A 17,090-nucleotide genomic window follows, 5' to 3' on the forward strand; every position below is an offset into this window, starting at 1 on the left:
AATAATAATTTTTATTACATTAATTAATTAAATATAATTTTAATATTAAAAAAAATATTTTTATAATTTAAAATTAAAAATAAAATAAAATTAAAACTTAAATAACTTTAAATAAAATAAATAAATTTAAAAATTATTTATATTATTATTCTAAAATAAATAAATTTAAAAATTATGTATATTATTTACTTGATAATCTGTGAAACAGATTTTTATTATTTTTTAAAAATTTTATGTATTGACCTTATAGGTTAGACTGACTGCAACTTCACCGTTCCCGAGTATATGTTTCTTTCTCTATCATCTACCAGTGGATCTCAGCAGTGAGGGTTGCCGCCTTGAAGCAAGAAGAAGAGGAAGCAAATACCCATTTCTGCGTATATATTTTCTCCTTTAGGGTTTGAAATTGCTTTTTTTTTTTTTCTTTTTTTCCTCTATAACTGCAAAAAGAATTTGATTTTGAATAACATTACTGATGTTCTTTCAACTTAATTAGTTGAAATTAGTTTTTGTGTTGTGGCTTCTTGCTTTGAATCAAAATGAGTTATAAGCTTACTATGGTTTTGATTGGATGGTTGGCGTAATTTAGTTATGGTTCAAATATTTTTGTTTGACTTTATTGGATTGTATGAACTCATACATGTGGCTTACTCTGTTCTTGAATTGGAATGGTACTAAATACTAGGCAATGGAAAGGAAACCCAGAACACCTGGCTGAATCCATGGGTCAATTTCAGTCTGTATTGGATTGTACGAAAAATCTCCTATTTTTCTGTTCTCTAAATGGAAGATTGTGTAGTCATAAAGCTTTCTGTTATCTTCTATACTCTCTGCGGGATATTGTTAGAACGTCTCTACTTTTTGAGTTGATTCAACTTAGCTATGACTTGGGTTCATCAGGGTCACATAGTTTCTCTGGAGAAATCTTGGACCAAAACAAAGTCTTGGTGTAATTTTCTTGAACATATGAAAAATCAAATTAGTCACTATGATCAATAAGCTTGCTTTAGTTCATCTTCCTCATTTCGTTTAGGATTTGTATTTTGGATTTTCCATTGAGAAATATAAATATTAAAAATGAAAATCTATGTACAATTATCCTATGTTCTTAAAGTGCAAAATGAGAGCCCATATTTCGAATCTAAATAAGTCCAAAGGAAAAAAAGACACTCAAATAATTCAAATAAAGCAATCTATACATATAGTATATATAAATAAATTTGTTGATAGCTCAAGGAGTTACGGTATGCTTTTCTTATTATTATTAATTCTATTATTTCCTTTGTTGTTAGTGGAATTATTCTTGTTGCTCCAAGTTTTGTAATATTGTTACATAACACATTGTTGTTCCTTCTTGTTGTTTTTGTTGTTGCCGTTATCACAATTATTGTTGTTATTGTTACTCATATTGTTTAATGGAGTTGATTACTAATTGCAGTCACAAACTAAGAAGGATAAACCTAGGAGAAACTTGCTTTTGCCCTGGTTGTTTGCATGGAACCAAAGCTAGTAGTGCACAATGGTGGTTGCCACTGCAGGAAAGTAAGATGGCATGTCCTAGCACCTACTAGTGTTGTTGCTTGGAAATGCAACTGTTCCGACTGCTCCATGAGGGGAAACACTCACTTTGTAGTACCGCATGAAAGGTTTGAGCTTCTGGGAGATTCCAAAGAGTACCTTACTACCTACACTTTTGGAACTCACACAGCAAAACATACATTTTGTAAGATATGTGGAATAACGTCATTCTATACCCCACGATCAAACCCAGATGGCATTGCAGTTGCATTCAGATGTTTAGACCCTGGAACGCTCTCCCATGTTGAGATTCGGCCTTATGATGGGAAGAACTGGGAGAACTCCTACAATCAGTCTGGCATTTCATCGTGTTCAAAGGACCAATCCGCAATTGATTCCACCCAGTAGCAGGTATCTTTTAAATTATTTTCTGCAATTTAGTGCACATAATCAATTCCTTGAGTAGCTTCTACAAGAATGAATCATTTATAGGGGGAAGAAAAATTTTCAACAGAACTAGTTTACAGCCAAATTCCTCCTAATTTATTGTTCTATCACTAACATAATTGTTCTTTTGAAGAGTGTTTCTGCACTCTTCATTTTTTATTTATTTTTTTCTGAAGCACTTCAGAGAGTGAAAAAATGGATAATTGTGGAGTTGGAAATTCCATATTGCAGGAAGCTAATTGGAGAAGGAATGCAGAATTGAAAGGAAAACTCCGAGAAGCACTACAGAGAGTGAAGAAAAGAACAGTGCAGAACCGTAAGTCACACTATAAGAAGATAGCTTTGAAGACAGATGTAGACTTTATAATCTCTAATCTGGACTGGAAGCCACCTTGATGTTTCTAATGGATTCTATGCAATAGCTGTATAATAATAAATGATTAGAGAGTAGTTTGTTTCTTACAATTTGATTTTCCGGAAAACTTAAAGAATTGTGATTGGAATTTGGTAACCTCTAGGAAAAAGCAATGGGAATTACAGCTTTGGAAAGGCTAAGCTTTTGATGGCAATGCTGAAATGGAGACAAGTTAATAGAAAGAGCTTTGTGGACTTTAGTTTATCATTGCTATGAATATCAACAAAAGATGATGTATTGTAGCCAAAAGATCCACTCTTTTGTGGACTTGGTATGAAGAAAGAGAGAGGAAGTTATTGAGAAAAGGAGTAGGGTTATGATTCAAAATGGCAGAATGAAAAACTTTGGCTTTGATAATTTGCTGAGAGCCCATTGATGCAAAACTACTAATCTTTGCTTGTAGATGACTGGATTAACATTTGAGGGGTTACGGTATTTTAAAAAATTTGAAATAATATTTAAAAATTTAAAATAAGTTCTTTTTTTAATGTGTTCAATCAAGTTTTTATATTTTTATTTTAAATCAAATAAATTCTTATAACTAATAGTTGATTAGTTATTATTAATTTAAATATTATTTTGTCATTTTATATTACGTGGATGTGATCTGTATTAACATGTCATAATAAATAATGTGATATAGTGACATGATTATTACAATATTGTTATGTTAGTGTCATGTCAACATCAAGTGGATATAAAATGATAAATAATATTTTAATTAAAAATAATTAATTAATTATTTTTAATAAAAAATACTCATTAATTATAAAAATTTATTTGATTTAAAATAAAAATATAAAAATATATTTAACATTTTAAATAATTAATAATATTTTTCAAGCATTATGTCTAATTTCTCTTTTTCCTTGTATGATTGACTTAAAAAGACTTTTCTGTCCCAACGATAACAACATAATTTGGCACGACTTTCTCCCAAAGGTGATTGTTAAAAATTAGCTTATTTATGCGAATATGATTTTAAAATATTTATTTGTTGTATACTAATATGTTCCAAATATATTATGCTAATATAATCATTTCCATAATTGTATTGTAAATTATATTATTGATATTGATAATTAAATCAATTTTTGAGAACATAATGTCAATATATTAAGTTATATAATATAATATAAATATTTTCTGGGTTCATGATATAAATTATGTAATCTATAAATAATTACTTGTAATATATTTAAGCTGAATATAATGAATCTAGCACACATATCGTCTCTAGGGCAAGAGACGTGAGTTTATCATTTTTGAATTGTTTTAGAATATTTTCGAATTTTAAGTTCTTTTTTCCTCTTTTCTTCCTCATCTCGCTTTTTTCGCCCATGCTTCTCATCTTATTCTTGGAAGTCCTGCAGGCAAAATACTAGTTACTAGTGAAAATCAATAAATTAATTAAGATGCTACAATTGAAAGTCAAATTGCCATATTAATAATCCATGTTTATTTTATATATCCATTTATTTATTTTTAGCTTTCAAGCATCATTGATGATTTAAGATGAGTAGAAAGGGTAATGGAAATTTTCATATTGAAAAAGCTGGTCAAAATAATGTTTTGGTAGATCTTAATGAAGAAAATTACAGTCTAAAAGAAATGCAATAAAACCATGTCCCCTCTAGCAAGTGCTACATCAATGAGTTGCAACTGCTTACAATATCCGAATTTTCCCATTCGTATTTCACTTTCCTTAAATTAAAAAAAAAAAAAATATAGACAGTCTTAAGCTTATTCAAGGGATACTCGTATGGTGTATGTGTCCCGAAGCCACCCATAAGAATAGAGCTTCAAGGCTCTTAGAAACACTAATGATAAGAGAATCACGTTTCATAGAATACGGTGGCATCAGGATATCTCTGGTCAATCTCAAAAGAGAAAGAATTCGGCAACCATGTGTCTTACAGGCAGTGTTTTACAAGGAAATGCTCTTACATTGCAAAACATGTTACATTGAAACAAAAGGACCTAAACTTCCTTTATTGACACATTGTCCACTGTTCAAGAAGCTCAGCCAGTTCATGGCTGAAATTAAGGTATGACAGGATTAAACAAAAAAAAAAAAAAAAACAAGAAAAAGTGAATCTCAATGTTTATTAAATACTGAAATCCACCACTCACTTCTTTAGTAGCATCGCGCAGCATTGTGCCATTATTTTTGATGCCCTGGTAATCGAATCAGTCATGTAGAAATTTTCCACAGCAGGCCTGAAGGGCGTCAGGCTTATATCCTGAGTGATTTCAGGACTCAATGAAGGTCCAAAAGTGGCTGGCTCTATCTCATCCATGTGCAGTAGGTTTGGTGCCACAGTCCTCATCCTGGAGCGTATGCCCCTTAGTGAATCATAAGGTAATCGAATACCTGCAACCTCAGAGAGTGCTCGAATGATCTTCCAATCGTCCCTTGCATCACCTACTGTGGGGACAGCAGGCAATGTTTGCTGAGTGCACCCTTCTGTATTTTCATATGTGCCTTCCTTCTCAGTGTATGCTGCTGAAGGAAGAATTACATTGGCACGATACACACTACGGTCCCCATGGTGCCCCTGATACACCACAAAAGCATCTGCTGGAACTTTGTCCAAGTTTACATCATCAGCACCCATTAGATACAAGAACTTCGCAGAAGCAATGCTGTCGTTGGATTCTGGCACAAGTCCAAGGTCGAGGGCTGCAGCCTGGGCAGCATTGAGAAGTAAAACATTGAGTCCGTTCCAGTCAGGTCTGATGACCTTCCCATATTTTGCAATGGCTTCAACAGCAGAAAAAATTGCATCTTTGTCCTTCCTCTCAAACAGCCCAGCCCCAACAATGATGGCAGGGTTTTTGGCATTTAAGATGGCTGAACAAAAAGAATGACGACCCTCAGCAATCTCAAGAAGTGTTAGAGGGCCAGTGCCAAGATGCTGGCAATCATAGTTAAATTCCGTTGGAGGACCAACGTAGCCAACTTTAGCATTTGTTGCCCGAACTGTCTTGCGAATTCTGGCATTTACCATAGCAGCTTCAACCCTTGGCTGAAAATTAACATTGAGATATAAGATAATGTTACTATTACCAAACAAAAAAACCTAACCTACAACCTAAGGCAAAAAATAACACTCCCACCCCAACATATACAGTTAATTCACACAGAAGACAGGTAAGAAACAAGATTATGGAAATAATTCAGAGAATGAAGCAAGAGTACACAACTGATGTATTCATTCAATTTAGAAGAAATATGCAACACCTCCCATGAGAGAGATTCAAATCAGTAATTGCTACCTAGGCACAATGGATGTGGATAAAGACATTGTGACATTGAGCAAGAGCACAGACAACAAGTATAAATACAGGAATTTGGGTTGTATGTGCATTACCTGGGTACCAACCAAAAGGAATACATCTGCCTTCTCAAGGCCAGCAATACTACTATTCATAAGATATCTGTATCTTAGATCAGCATTAGGGCTCATGCCAGTTCCTTCACACCACACATTGTTTGATCCCATGTTGTTTAACAAATCTTTCAGTGCCATCATGGATTCAGCATCAGAAAGTTGACCAGCAACCCCAACAATTTCCTCTGGTTTAACCTGATGGGCAACCTCAGCAACCACAGCCAATGCATCGCGCCAGCTCACAGCCTTGAAGCGTCCATCAGCACCACGAATCATGGGGTCATTTAGCCTCTGTCTCTTCAATCCATCATAACAGAAACGAGTCTTATCTGATATCCATTCTTCATTTATATCCTGCAAAGGGCAGTGAACCAGAGAACAGGTGAAGTTATCTCGTCCAAACAGATCAACCCTCTGGCAATTAGCAGAAGAAATAAAGGTTTCTTTTTGTTAAATCTAATTTGGAGAGGCAAACAGAACATTACCAGCCATAGTTTTCTTCTTCCTTCCCCTTAATTTTTTATAGATAGTTACAAACATTTCAATAAATCAAGCATGTTAAGCAGATAAAAAGGAAAGCACCAGTTGGAAAATATAATCAGCTTTGAAAGTGCAAAGTCCCTCCTTCACAATTTAAAGATTGAAACTTCAGTAATTTATGATAATAAAATTTAGTTACTTCAAATCCTTGCACAAATTGGAGAAGAGCATTTAGTAATTAGCACCTAGATGAAATAAACCCTATTGAAGCAATCCATAATTCACAATTTTCACATTGTTAATAATAAATTCAAGCAATTAGCAATTGGGTCCAAGTCATAGGAGTGCGAAACAAATTGCCTGCCATGACCATTTTAACTTGTGAGTCTAGTCAATACAAGAATGATAAGGCACGGAGACACTCTCATTTGATTTTACTCACATAAATTTGCACCGAGAGAGAAAGTGCTTGCACATGACAAAGCAAATGAATAAATACACTCCTAGTGGACTGTAATAATTCTATTACACACAGCCCATGCGACGGTATTACCTATCAGCAATCTCAAACTTATCTTGCGAAATTAACCAAAACAAATATTATCTTGCTAAAAACTGTTGTGAAAATCTACAAACCGCATTAATCACACTGACAATATAATGCTAACATAAACCACATCTTAAGTTAATAGTCATATCCCTTCCAAGAACTAACATAAAGGCTGCTTATCTCCTAACAGAAACAACACCGGTCTTTGAGTTGCTGACATCATGAGATCAAAACAATTTAAGACAAGTGCAAAAGCAGTCAATAGATAGAATTAAGTGATAGGCATCAGACCAAACATTCCTAGAAATAAGCGTACTATAAGCATCTTATGAAAGTTTACCTCATTTAAACGTGGAATGATACGCATAACCTCTGGACCTCTGCTATCAATCCGAATATTGGAACCAACCGCATCAGTTACATCAATAGTCTCTGTTCCTTTCAACTCCCAGTTTCGGGCCTTAAATGCAAAGGGTTTAGAGGTAAGGGCTCCAACAGGGCAAATATCAATTACATTTCCAGAGAGTTCACTTGTCATAAGCTTTTCAACATAAGTTCCAATTTCTTCTCCACTACCACGACCTAACATGCCAAGATCCTGAACACCAGCAACTTCTGTTGCAAACCTAACACACCTGATGAGACACCAGAAGTTGTTAGCCTCAACTCAAACCTTTGGATCATAGAACTACAACATATTGCTCATAGATATTGCTCAAACAATCAAATTCTCAAAAGATCACAAGGCTTGCTCTAGCCCCAAAAACTGCTTATAGAGGAGGATGCAAATTTTGGCTTGAAATTCAAAAAGAAAAGAACACGAATGAGGCTAGAGATTTTACATAAACTTCGTGGTCAAAGTACTTATCAGGTCTCTCTACTATAGGAAAGAATGTAATTTGGTCTCTCCATCTCAATATCGAGTAATTTAATCCCTGTACTTTTAAATCTGAAAGCAAAGGACAATTGCTAACACTGTCTACCAAATCTGTTAACTATGCTGACATGGCACACATAGCACTGACATGTAACTTTTTTTGACAAAGCAATGATGCAGAATTAAAATATTATTTTTGATCATGAATCGAATTCTATGAAAAACAAATTGAAAAATGGGTTAGGGTGAAAGAGATGGCTTAAAGGGCAAGACTTTAACCTGCCCAAGGTGAATGTTGACATGTGTCATTTTGCATGCCACATATCACCCATTTTCCAAATTCTTTTTATATTTTTTTTCAAAAAAAATTCCACTCAGTTAATAATAATATTTTAATTCCACATAATGGCACATGTGCTTCATGTTAGCATGATGAATGGACGTGTTGGTAATTGACCTTCTTTGCTTCCAAATTTAAAAATAGAGGAATTTAATTACTCAAAATTGGGATAGAGGGGCTAAATTACACTTTTTCCTACAGTAGAGAAGCCAGGTAGGTACTTTGACTTAAATACTTCAAACAAAATTTCATCTACGATTAACTGAGGTGTTTCCTACAAGCAACATCATTAAATGTTTCCAGGTGACATCCCATACCAATGGCATGAATTTTGCAAAAAGCTTTAGAACTTGGACTGAGCTGTGTAAATGTTCAAAAACCATAATCTGTCTAATCTCTAAGCTAATTAAGTTAAACAAATTTTCCTCTGCAAATTGATTGCACCAACTTAATCACAATCTTATATGACCATTGTGGGTGTAGGAAAACTAGTGAATCAAAAAGCATCAACCTACCAATTGGCAATATCAGCAATTATTGTGACTATGAAACATCCATTCATTCAAAAGAGGGATTTAACACTATTTGCATTCTCTCTTTCCTATGTGTAGCCACAAATGCCTATAGGTAAAAATGCTCCTTACATTTGATTGCTCAGAAGAATAAAGTTTCGAGTGGCAGCAGATACTCTTTCAATTTCAACTTTTCAGTTTTACAGCCAGAGTAAAATTTAGAAAAAGAGAAGTAAAGGAGGGAAGAAGGGCATTGGGTTGTTATGTTGATTTCTGACCTTGTACACTGAATGCAACGAGTCATGACAGTCTTTACTAAAGGACCAAGATTCTTGTCAACAACAGATCTCTTAACTTCAGTAAAACGGCCACGATCAGATCCAAATGCCATAGACTGATCCTGGAGATCACATTCCCCACCCTGATCACAAATTGGACAATCCAGTGGATGGTTCATCAGCAAAAATTCCATTACCCCTTCACGTGCCTTCTTTGCCACTGGTGTATCCGTCTTAATCTTCATTCCTATATTATAGTTCCCAAGCATAGTTAGAAAAAATAATCCAAAGAGAAAAAAAAAAATAAAGTATTCCGAAATTGCGGAACCAAACCAACAAATGACTAATGAGAGGTAAGAGAAGACACAGCATGACTCCCCAAATGTTAAATTGTTTAACATGCAGAAAAAACTAAAAAGACAATTCACAAGCACTTCGTTTGAAAGAGCAGCCAAGAACTCTTAGATTTATGTGCACATCAATACCTAAAGGTAAATGAACTTGACGCACGAAAGGTCTAGCTTACTTCCAAGCAACAATTACTAAGAGAAAATTAAAAGAAATTAATGAAAATAAACATCTTTTATGAAGAATTAAGCTTAATGGAAAAGAAATTAGTTGGCCTGCCAATTAATCATACACCAATGAACCATAAAGCTGTATTTTTCAGAAAATTAAACAGAACAAATAACATCGTCAAAAATTACACGGAAACACTGAAGCAAATAAACTCGTACATAACTAATTTCAGGGCCCGAATCCAAATCATTAAAAAAAATTCATGTATCGGCATAAAACTTCAAAGTCGTTCATCTAAACAATATTAATCCAAAAAATGAATAAATTGAAAAAAATGCAAAAGAAAATTATGAAATTGAAAAGCTAACCAGGGAGGGCGGGCATGGCGCAAGAGGCGACGGGTTTGGGGGATTTCTCGACCTCGACAAGGCACATACGGCAGTTCCCAGCAATCGAAAGTCGACTGTGATAACAAAACCTCGGAATGTCAACTCCAGCGATCTCGCAGGCCTGAAGAACAGTCATGCCTTTAGGGATTTTCACCGGGAACCCATCAACGAACACCTCGATGGCATCATCCGGGTTAGTGAAGTGGACACGGGCACCGGCAACGGGTTTCTTCGGTGCAGGCGGAGTGGGCTCCGGCTGTGGTGCTGCTGCTGCTGCTGAAGCATCGGGAGATTGGAGCCCGGGTTTGGTGACGATGGGTCGGAATCTAGAGTATTGAGAAGAGACGGTTCTCGAGGATTTTAGGGTTCTTGAAGCTAATAAGCCTAAACCCATTTTTTTGGTTCCACGTATCTCCGAAGAGATCTCTAAGCTTACTTTGTTGTAGCTCCGAAGAGTGGCGAGAGATATGGAAATGTTGGGTTGAAAACTAAAATGAAATACAGGCGTGTGATTCCCACAAGTCGGGTTTCAACTTGACCCGTTTGGGCTTTTGTTCGGTTATGTGCTTTATATTACTCTTTTTTTTTTCTTAAATTATTATTTTACAAATACGTAACATATATAAAAAGAAGATCCAAAATTATTTTCATGCTTGACCATGTCATTAAGAATATTAAAGTCATTTTTTATATATTATAACATATATAAAAAAAAATTCAACACTGATTCATGTTTGATCATATTATACAGAGTATTAAAGTCATTTTTTATATTTAAACATGAGGTCTTTTAGTATTTTATTATTTAGAGTTTTTTTATATAAAACATATTTGGAACTTTTCAAAGTTTCAGAAAATAAGAAACTTGTCGAAATTGTTTGAATTGTGAGGTGGTTAGAAAATAGAAAAGGTTCAGAGTGCAAGAGAAAGGTTTTAAAGTAAAAAAAAGAAGGCAGAAGAGTGTAAGAGGAAACCTTTTTCTGCTTAGAGAGAACCACCATTAATACAAAAATCAATCAACATTATCAAGCCACAAACATGTGATCCAAATAAAAATTACAAATCATTGATAACAAAAATCAATAAAAAAAAACTTAAGGAAATAAAACATAAAAGTAATTAAAAAAAAGGCAAAAGCGTATAAACCAAAACTGAAGAAAATGAGGGTCAATCAATTTTGAGAGACTTTATGGGTTTTTAAGGAAAAGAAGACATTGGGGGTTAAAGTGAGAAGGAGAGAGATGGCTATCAAATGAGAGAGAAAGAAAAGAAAAATTAGTGAAATGAAAGGAAGAGAGGAAAAGGAAGGAAGAATTAGAGTGGGAAAGGTTAGTTTAAAGAGAAAGGAGGAAAAAAAAGAAAAGTATCTAGAGAGAGAAAAAAAAGATAATGTGAAGTTTGGGTCTTTATACTTTGTTGAAACAGTGTGTTTTCGTTAGAAAAAAGAAAAAAAAGAAAAAAATAGAAAGGAAGAAAGGGAAAAAATTTGTTGCTGAAGCTTCAGGTCAATTAGGTTCGGCCTAAATTTGTTTTTCTCTCGACACAATTGTTTTAAGCCCAAAGGCCAAGAATTGAAGGTACACTTAAAAAAAAAACAAAATGATAACAAATATTATAATCATCCTAAAATAATAAATAATAAATATGGAAATTTGTTAATAAAATTAAAACATAAATTTTTTTAAAAAATTATCAATACTTTAAAATAATTATCTTTGACTTATTATTACTATTGTTATTTATAATTTTTTTAATTTAAAGTTATTCTTTATTAATATTATTTTCATTATTTATAAGAATTTTCTACTAAATATCCTTAGTTTGTAGTGTTACAATTTTAAGTATAACAGATGATATCTTTGATAGAGGATATTATAGTATCAAGCATAACACTTGATATCCTTGATCTTTAATGATACAGTTCCAATCATTATACTTGATATCATTGATCTGAGGAGCTATAGTTTTAATTATAATGCTTAATATGCTTGATTTGTAGTAGTATGATTCCAAACATAATGCCTAACATCCTTGATTTGGGGCCTATGATACCAACATAATGATATTGTTGTTATGCTATGATATGTACTTGATATCCACTAAATATCCTTAATATGTAGTACTATAATTTCAAGTATAATAGATGATATGCTTTATATATGATGTTATAGTACCAAGCATAAAAAACTCAAGAAACAAATAGACAATTAAAAAATAAAACAAAATAATAACAATGTAACGACCTTTTCCCTGACCGTTACCAGCGTTCGAGACTTGCGAGTGAACCCTCCAAATCCCGAACAAGTCTTAATTGATATTTCAGATAATTAAATTAAACATTCTTTTACATTTATAAATCGACTAATAATAGTGATACTATTGTTTACTTAAACCAAGTAAACATTTGTAATTAATATGTCGCTACTAGATGACAATATCCAATTTCGATAGATTTTCAACAAATTCAACATCACACTTAATATTCATTACACAACCTCTAAGTTCTAGCAATACACTTTCGATAAACTAATAAGTTTTAAAAATCCAACTGTTTTACACAACATGACCCCTATGCAGCGGAGTGACTCGAAGTGGAAGTCTAAGAGAAGCCATTACTTACGTTGCAATGAATCAAAATGCTAGGGGAAATATACTTGAGCTGATCACTTATCTGTAAAAGGAAGATAAAGGGGGTGAGTCTCACAGACTCAGTAATCATCGACTCTGTGAGTAGGGCATAGATGGGAAACAAGCCAATGATAGGAAATTTGAACATTAAAAACATGCGAATATATAAAAGCAATTTAAAATCAATGAAGCATTTGTACCTTATAAGTAAACTCCAAGGTTGTGTTACAAAATAATTACTTCAAGTAATATAATAAAACCAGTGTAAGTAAAAGATTTCTACCGTCAAAATCATTTGTTGTTCTTTACTTAAAATCAAGCTAACATAAGCATGCACGTTCTCGTAAAATCCAGCAATATCGATGCTTATACACAAGTTTATAAACGATCTCATCGTCGAGATATTAAACACAAATCCAACGTATAAATAAGGGAGTTGCAAAAAAACTCATATTTCTCATCATTCGAAAGAATACATATTTGAAAACCCAAAAAGATATCACTCTCGAGTAGGTGATAAAAATAAAGAACTCGTGGACTTGCTTCCACATAATAACATCAGGGAGCCCTACTTTATCAGATTTCAACAGCCATGGCAATCTCAACAATGTTGGCTGACATCAAAGAAATCAACTGGTTGCAACCATGTATAACAACTTGTGGCCTAGCCACGTATATACATCACAGACCGTGGCTCCAACCACGTCTAACAGCCAGTCGGTGACCCAAAGATTCTCTAACTAGAGCTCACTTTTGCACAAGGGTCACACTATCCTAATGTGACATTCGACCTACTTTCGAATCTTTTTGTTTGACAAAACCATTTAAAAACAAATTGGATTCTCAAAAGCTCATTTTAAAACTATTTCCAAACAAAAAAAATACCATTCATGGTAACATGATAAACTCGTTGGTAAGATTTATAATAGAAAGCCTTTGCATGAGGTTTAAATATCAAATCAGCATGGTGAATATATGTAATTTGTTCATGAATGCACATCACACAAACCAATAAAGCATGTTTTGACATAAATCCTGGTAAAAAGCTTATTTCCCAAATTCTAAAACTCTTTACGTATGTTGTTAATATATATATACATATATATACAAAACCTTTCTCAAAATAGACATTGTCAAGCCTAACATTCTACCAACTCATTCTATCTTCAAATTCAATATAACTTGATTGCAAATCCATTTAAAAATTGCCTACTAAGGCTAACAACACATACTGTCCACAAATTGCATTTAAAGTAAATCAACATGTTTATTAATCGTATATCAACATATATAGTACGAAAATTTTGAAATAGACAACCCTTACTTACCGTACAATGGTGGGACACTATGTCGTTATTGATTCGGGTGTGTATTTAGCTAATTTTACTTACCGATCACCCGTTACCTCTTTCGGCATGCCACTACAGTAAACTTCTCTTTCTCACACACTTCCAAGGAACAATTCAAACCCAATAAACTTAATTGTACTCACATACGGCAGCACATCAATCAACAAATCCTTAACCTAATTTCATAGTTTTTATCAACATTATTCACAATTATTTAACATACAATCCATATACTTCAACCAAACAAAGCCAACACAACACAATGTAGTCAATTTGCATGCTTACCTCTTGGTTTTAACTTGAATTCCACATACAATTCACAATTCCCTCACATCTTCGGTCACCAATGCTGCCACAAGGATAGACAATTAATAAATATCTTATTTTCTTTGTTTACTTGTGATTTCAAAACTAAAATACTTACCCATTGCTTGTCTAGCTCAAAATCATCATACGTTCCAATATCCACCTACATGCATGCATCAGGTTCTTTGAATCTTTGTAGATCCTTACTACCACAAGCATAATCTCACATCACAATTGGTTTACAAAGCATGCATTCAAACAAAATAATAACATTCATCTTTCTTACCTTAGGATCACCAAACCGATCCTCCACTTTCTCCTTCAAGCTCCAACAATGGCATGCAAGAGAAAACTTTTTGATTTTTCTTCAATCTCTTCCAAAATCGAGCCCTCTCCAAGCCTTGTTCTTCTTCCTCCTTTCTCTTTTCTTCCTTGCGATTTTCTAGGTGCAATGAAGCTTGAGGATAGGAAAATAATAAGAAAGAGCCAACGGGTGTTCTAAAATCACACAAAATCAAGCCCTCACTTAGCTTGCTTTTCCACTTAACTTTTTCTCTATTCTTGGGTCGAAGCCTCACCAAGCCATTCTCTCTTCATTTCTTTTCCAAATAGGGCGAATTTCTTAAAGCAAAGTCACTTGTTTGCTTTTTCTTTGGTATGGGTGAATATCACAAGAATTTTGTTTGAAATGGTCTTGTGAAAGCTCCCATTTCTTTTCCATTCTTTCACCTTTCCTTATCTCCCATTTCCTTTCTTTATTTATTCCTTAACTCTCATTGGACCAATTCATTCCCCACTCACATTTCATGTACCTATTTCTTCCCTCACTCATTAGCCCAACATCCATCCTTACTTATCTCTCCATCCACCACTTTTATCTGGGTTAGTGAGGTGGACACGGGCACTGACAACGAGTTTCTTCAATGCAGGTGGAGTGGGCTCCGACTGTGGTGCTGCTGTGGCTACTAAGGCACCAAGAGTTTGGGGCTTGGGTTTGGTGACGATGGGTTGGAATCTAGAGTATTAAGAAGAGAGGATTCTCGAGGATTTTAAGGTTCTTGAAGCTAATAAGCCTAAACCCATTTTTTGGTTCCACGTATTTCCGAAGAGATCTCTAAGCTTCTTTTATTGGAGTTGTGAAGAGTGGCGAGAGATGTGGAAATGTTGGGTTAAAAACTAAAATGAAATATAGGCGTGTGATTCCCATAAGTATGGTTTCAACTTGACCTGTTTAGGCTTTTGTTTGGTTATGTGCTTTATATTAGATGAAATTACTCTTTTTGTTTTTTCAATTATTATTTTACAAATCTGTAACATATATAAAAAGGAGATCCAAAACTGTTTTCATGCTTGATCACGTCATACAATATAATAAAGTCATTTTTTATATTTTATAACATATATAAAAGGAAGATCCAAAATTGTTTTCATGTTTGATCACATTATACAGAGTATTAAAGTCATTTTCTATATTTAAACATGAGTTTTTTTTTGGTATTTTACTATCTAGATTTTTTTTTATATAAAACATATTTGAAACTTTTTGAAGTTTTAGAAAATAAGAAACTTGTCAAAATTTTTTGAATAGTGAGGTGGTTAGAAAATAAAAAAGTTTTTGAGGGTAAGAAAAAGCCTTTAAAGTAAGAAAAGGAAGGTGGTAGAGTGTAAGAGGAAGCATTTTTTGTTTTGTTTTGAGAGAACCACCATTAATACAAAAATCAATCAACATTATCAAGCCACAACCACGTGATCCAAATAAAAATTACAAATCACTGATAACCAAATCAATAAAAAAAACTTAAAAAATAAAACACAAAAATAATTAAAAAAAAGCAAAAGCGTAAAAACCAAAAATGAAAAAAATAAGGATCAACCAATTTTGAGAAACTTTATGGGTTTTTAGGAAAAAGAAGACGTTGGGGGTTAAAGAGAGAAAGAGAGAGATGGCTGTCAAATGGGAAAGAAAGAAAAGAAAAATTAGTGACATGATAGGAAGAGATGAAAAGGAAGGAACGTTAGAAAAAAGAAGAAAAAAAAATAAAAAGGAAGAAGAGGAAGGAATGGGCACTTGAAGCTTCAGGTCGATTAGGTTCGACTCAAATTTATTTTTTCTCTTGACCCAATTGTTTTAAGCCTAAAGACCAAGAAATGAAGAGACATTTAAAAAATAAAATAAAATGATAACAAACATTATAATCATTTCAAAATAATAAAAATTAAAAATTAATAAATAATAAATATAAAAATTTGTTAATAAAATTGAAACACAACGAAATTTTTTTAAAAAATTATCAATACTTTAAAGTAATTATCTTTGACTTATTATTATTGTTATTTATAATTTTTTTAATTTAAAGTTATTTTTATTTCATATTATTATCATCATTTATGAGATTTTTCTTCTGAATATCCTTGATCTGTAGTGTTACAATTCTAAGCATAACAAATTATATCTTTGGTATAGGATGTTATAGTACCAAGCATAACACTTTATATCCTTGATTTATAATAATACAATTCAAATCATCATACTTGATATCCATGATCTGAGGTGCTATAGTTTTAATTATAATGCTTAATATGCTTTATTTGTAGTCCTATGATTCCAAACATAATACCTAATATCCTTGATTTGGTGTCTTATGACACCAACATAATAGATGATGTTGTTGCTATGTAATGATATATACTTGATATCCACTAAATATTCTTGATTTGTAGTACTAAAATTTCAAGCATAATAGATGATATGCTTGATATATGGTGTTATGGTACTGAGCATAAAAAACTCAAGAAATAAAGAGACAATTTAAAAATAAAACAAAATAATAACAAACGTTATAATCATACCAAAATAGTGAAATAAAAAAATAATAAAATATAATACGAAAATTTGTTAAAAAATTGAAACACCAATAATTTTTTTTTATAAATGATCAATACTTTAAAATAATTATATTTGATTTAATTACTATTTATATTTTTTTAATTTAAAATTATTCTTTTTTACTATTATTATCATTATTTACAAGCATTTTCTATAAATATCCTTGATCTTTAGTGCTACAATTCCAAGTATAATAGATG

At 32.8% G+C, this 17,090-nt stretch overlaps 2 protein-coding genes across 2 annotated transcripts; one reads left to right on the forward strand and one right to left on the reverse strand.

The window, feature by feature from the left end:
• The first annotated feature begins 234 nt into the window (after positions 1 to 234).
• On the forward strand, positions 235 to 2,430 carry LOC110426920 (carbon-sulfur lyase). Its single transcript, XM_021442257.2, has 3 exons — positions 235 to 377; positions 1,439 to 1,929; positions 2,197 to 2,430. The coding sequence occupies exon 2, from the start codon at positions 1,495 to 1,497 to the stop codon at positions 1,924 to 1,926; it is 432 nt and encodes a 143-aa protein (XP_021297932.1). The 5' UTR covers positions 235 to 377; positions 1,439 to 1,494; the 3' UTR covers positions 1,927 to 1,929; positions 2,197 to 2,430.
• Positions 2,431 to 4,201: 1,771 nt separating this feature from the next.
• On the reverse strand, positions 4,202 to 10,208 carry EMB1467 (NADH-ubiquinone dehydrogenase). Its single transcript, XM_021442275.2, has 5 exons — positions 9,700 to 10,208; positions 8,813 to 9,059; positions 7,146 to 7,440; positions 5,755 to 6,129; positions 4,202 to 5,409 (listed from the first exon to the last, which is right to left on the reverse strand). Exons 1-5 carry the CDS (start codon positions 10,112 to 10,114, stop codon positions 4,510 to 4,512), a joined length of 2,232 nt encoding a protein of 743 aa, XP_021297950.1. The 5' UTR covers positions 10,115 to 10,208; the 3' UTR covers positions 4,202 to 4,509.
• Between the last annotated feature and the right edge of the window lie 6,882 nt (positions 10,209 to 17,090).

This window comes from Theobroma umbraticum, unplaced genomic scaffold, assembly GCF_002168275.2.
Source record: "Theobroma umbraticum cultivar Fairchild unplaced genomic scaffold, ASM216827v3 scaffold_239.1, whole genome shotgun sequence".
Taxonomy (NCBI): domain Eukaryota; kingdom Viridiplantae; phylum Streptophyta; class Magnoliopsida; order Malvales; family Malvaceae; genus Theobroma; species Theobroma umbraticum.

Bases quoted from the DNA above. Each gene is read 5' to 3' on its own strand.
- LOC110426920 (XM_021442257.2), top strand. From the start codon at position 1,495: ATGGAACCAAAGCTAGTAGTGCACAATGGTGGTTGCCACTGCAGGAAA.
- EMB1467 (XM_021442275.2), bottom strand. From the start codon at position 10,114: ATGGGTTTAGGCTTATTAGCTTCAAGAACCCTAAAATCCTCGAGAACC. The intron at 7,441-8,812 runs GTCAGAAATCAA...GTGTCTCATCAG, and splicing joins CGTTGCATTCAGTGTACAAG to GTGTGTTAGGTTTGCAACAG. The intron at 6,130-7,145 runs GTAAACTTTCAT...TGCCCTTTGCAG, and splicing joins TCATTCCACGTTTAAATGAG to GATATAAATGAAGAATGGAT.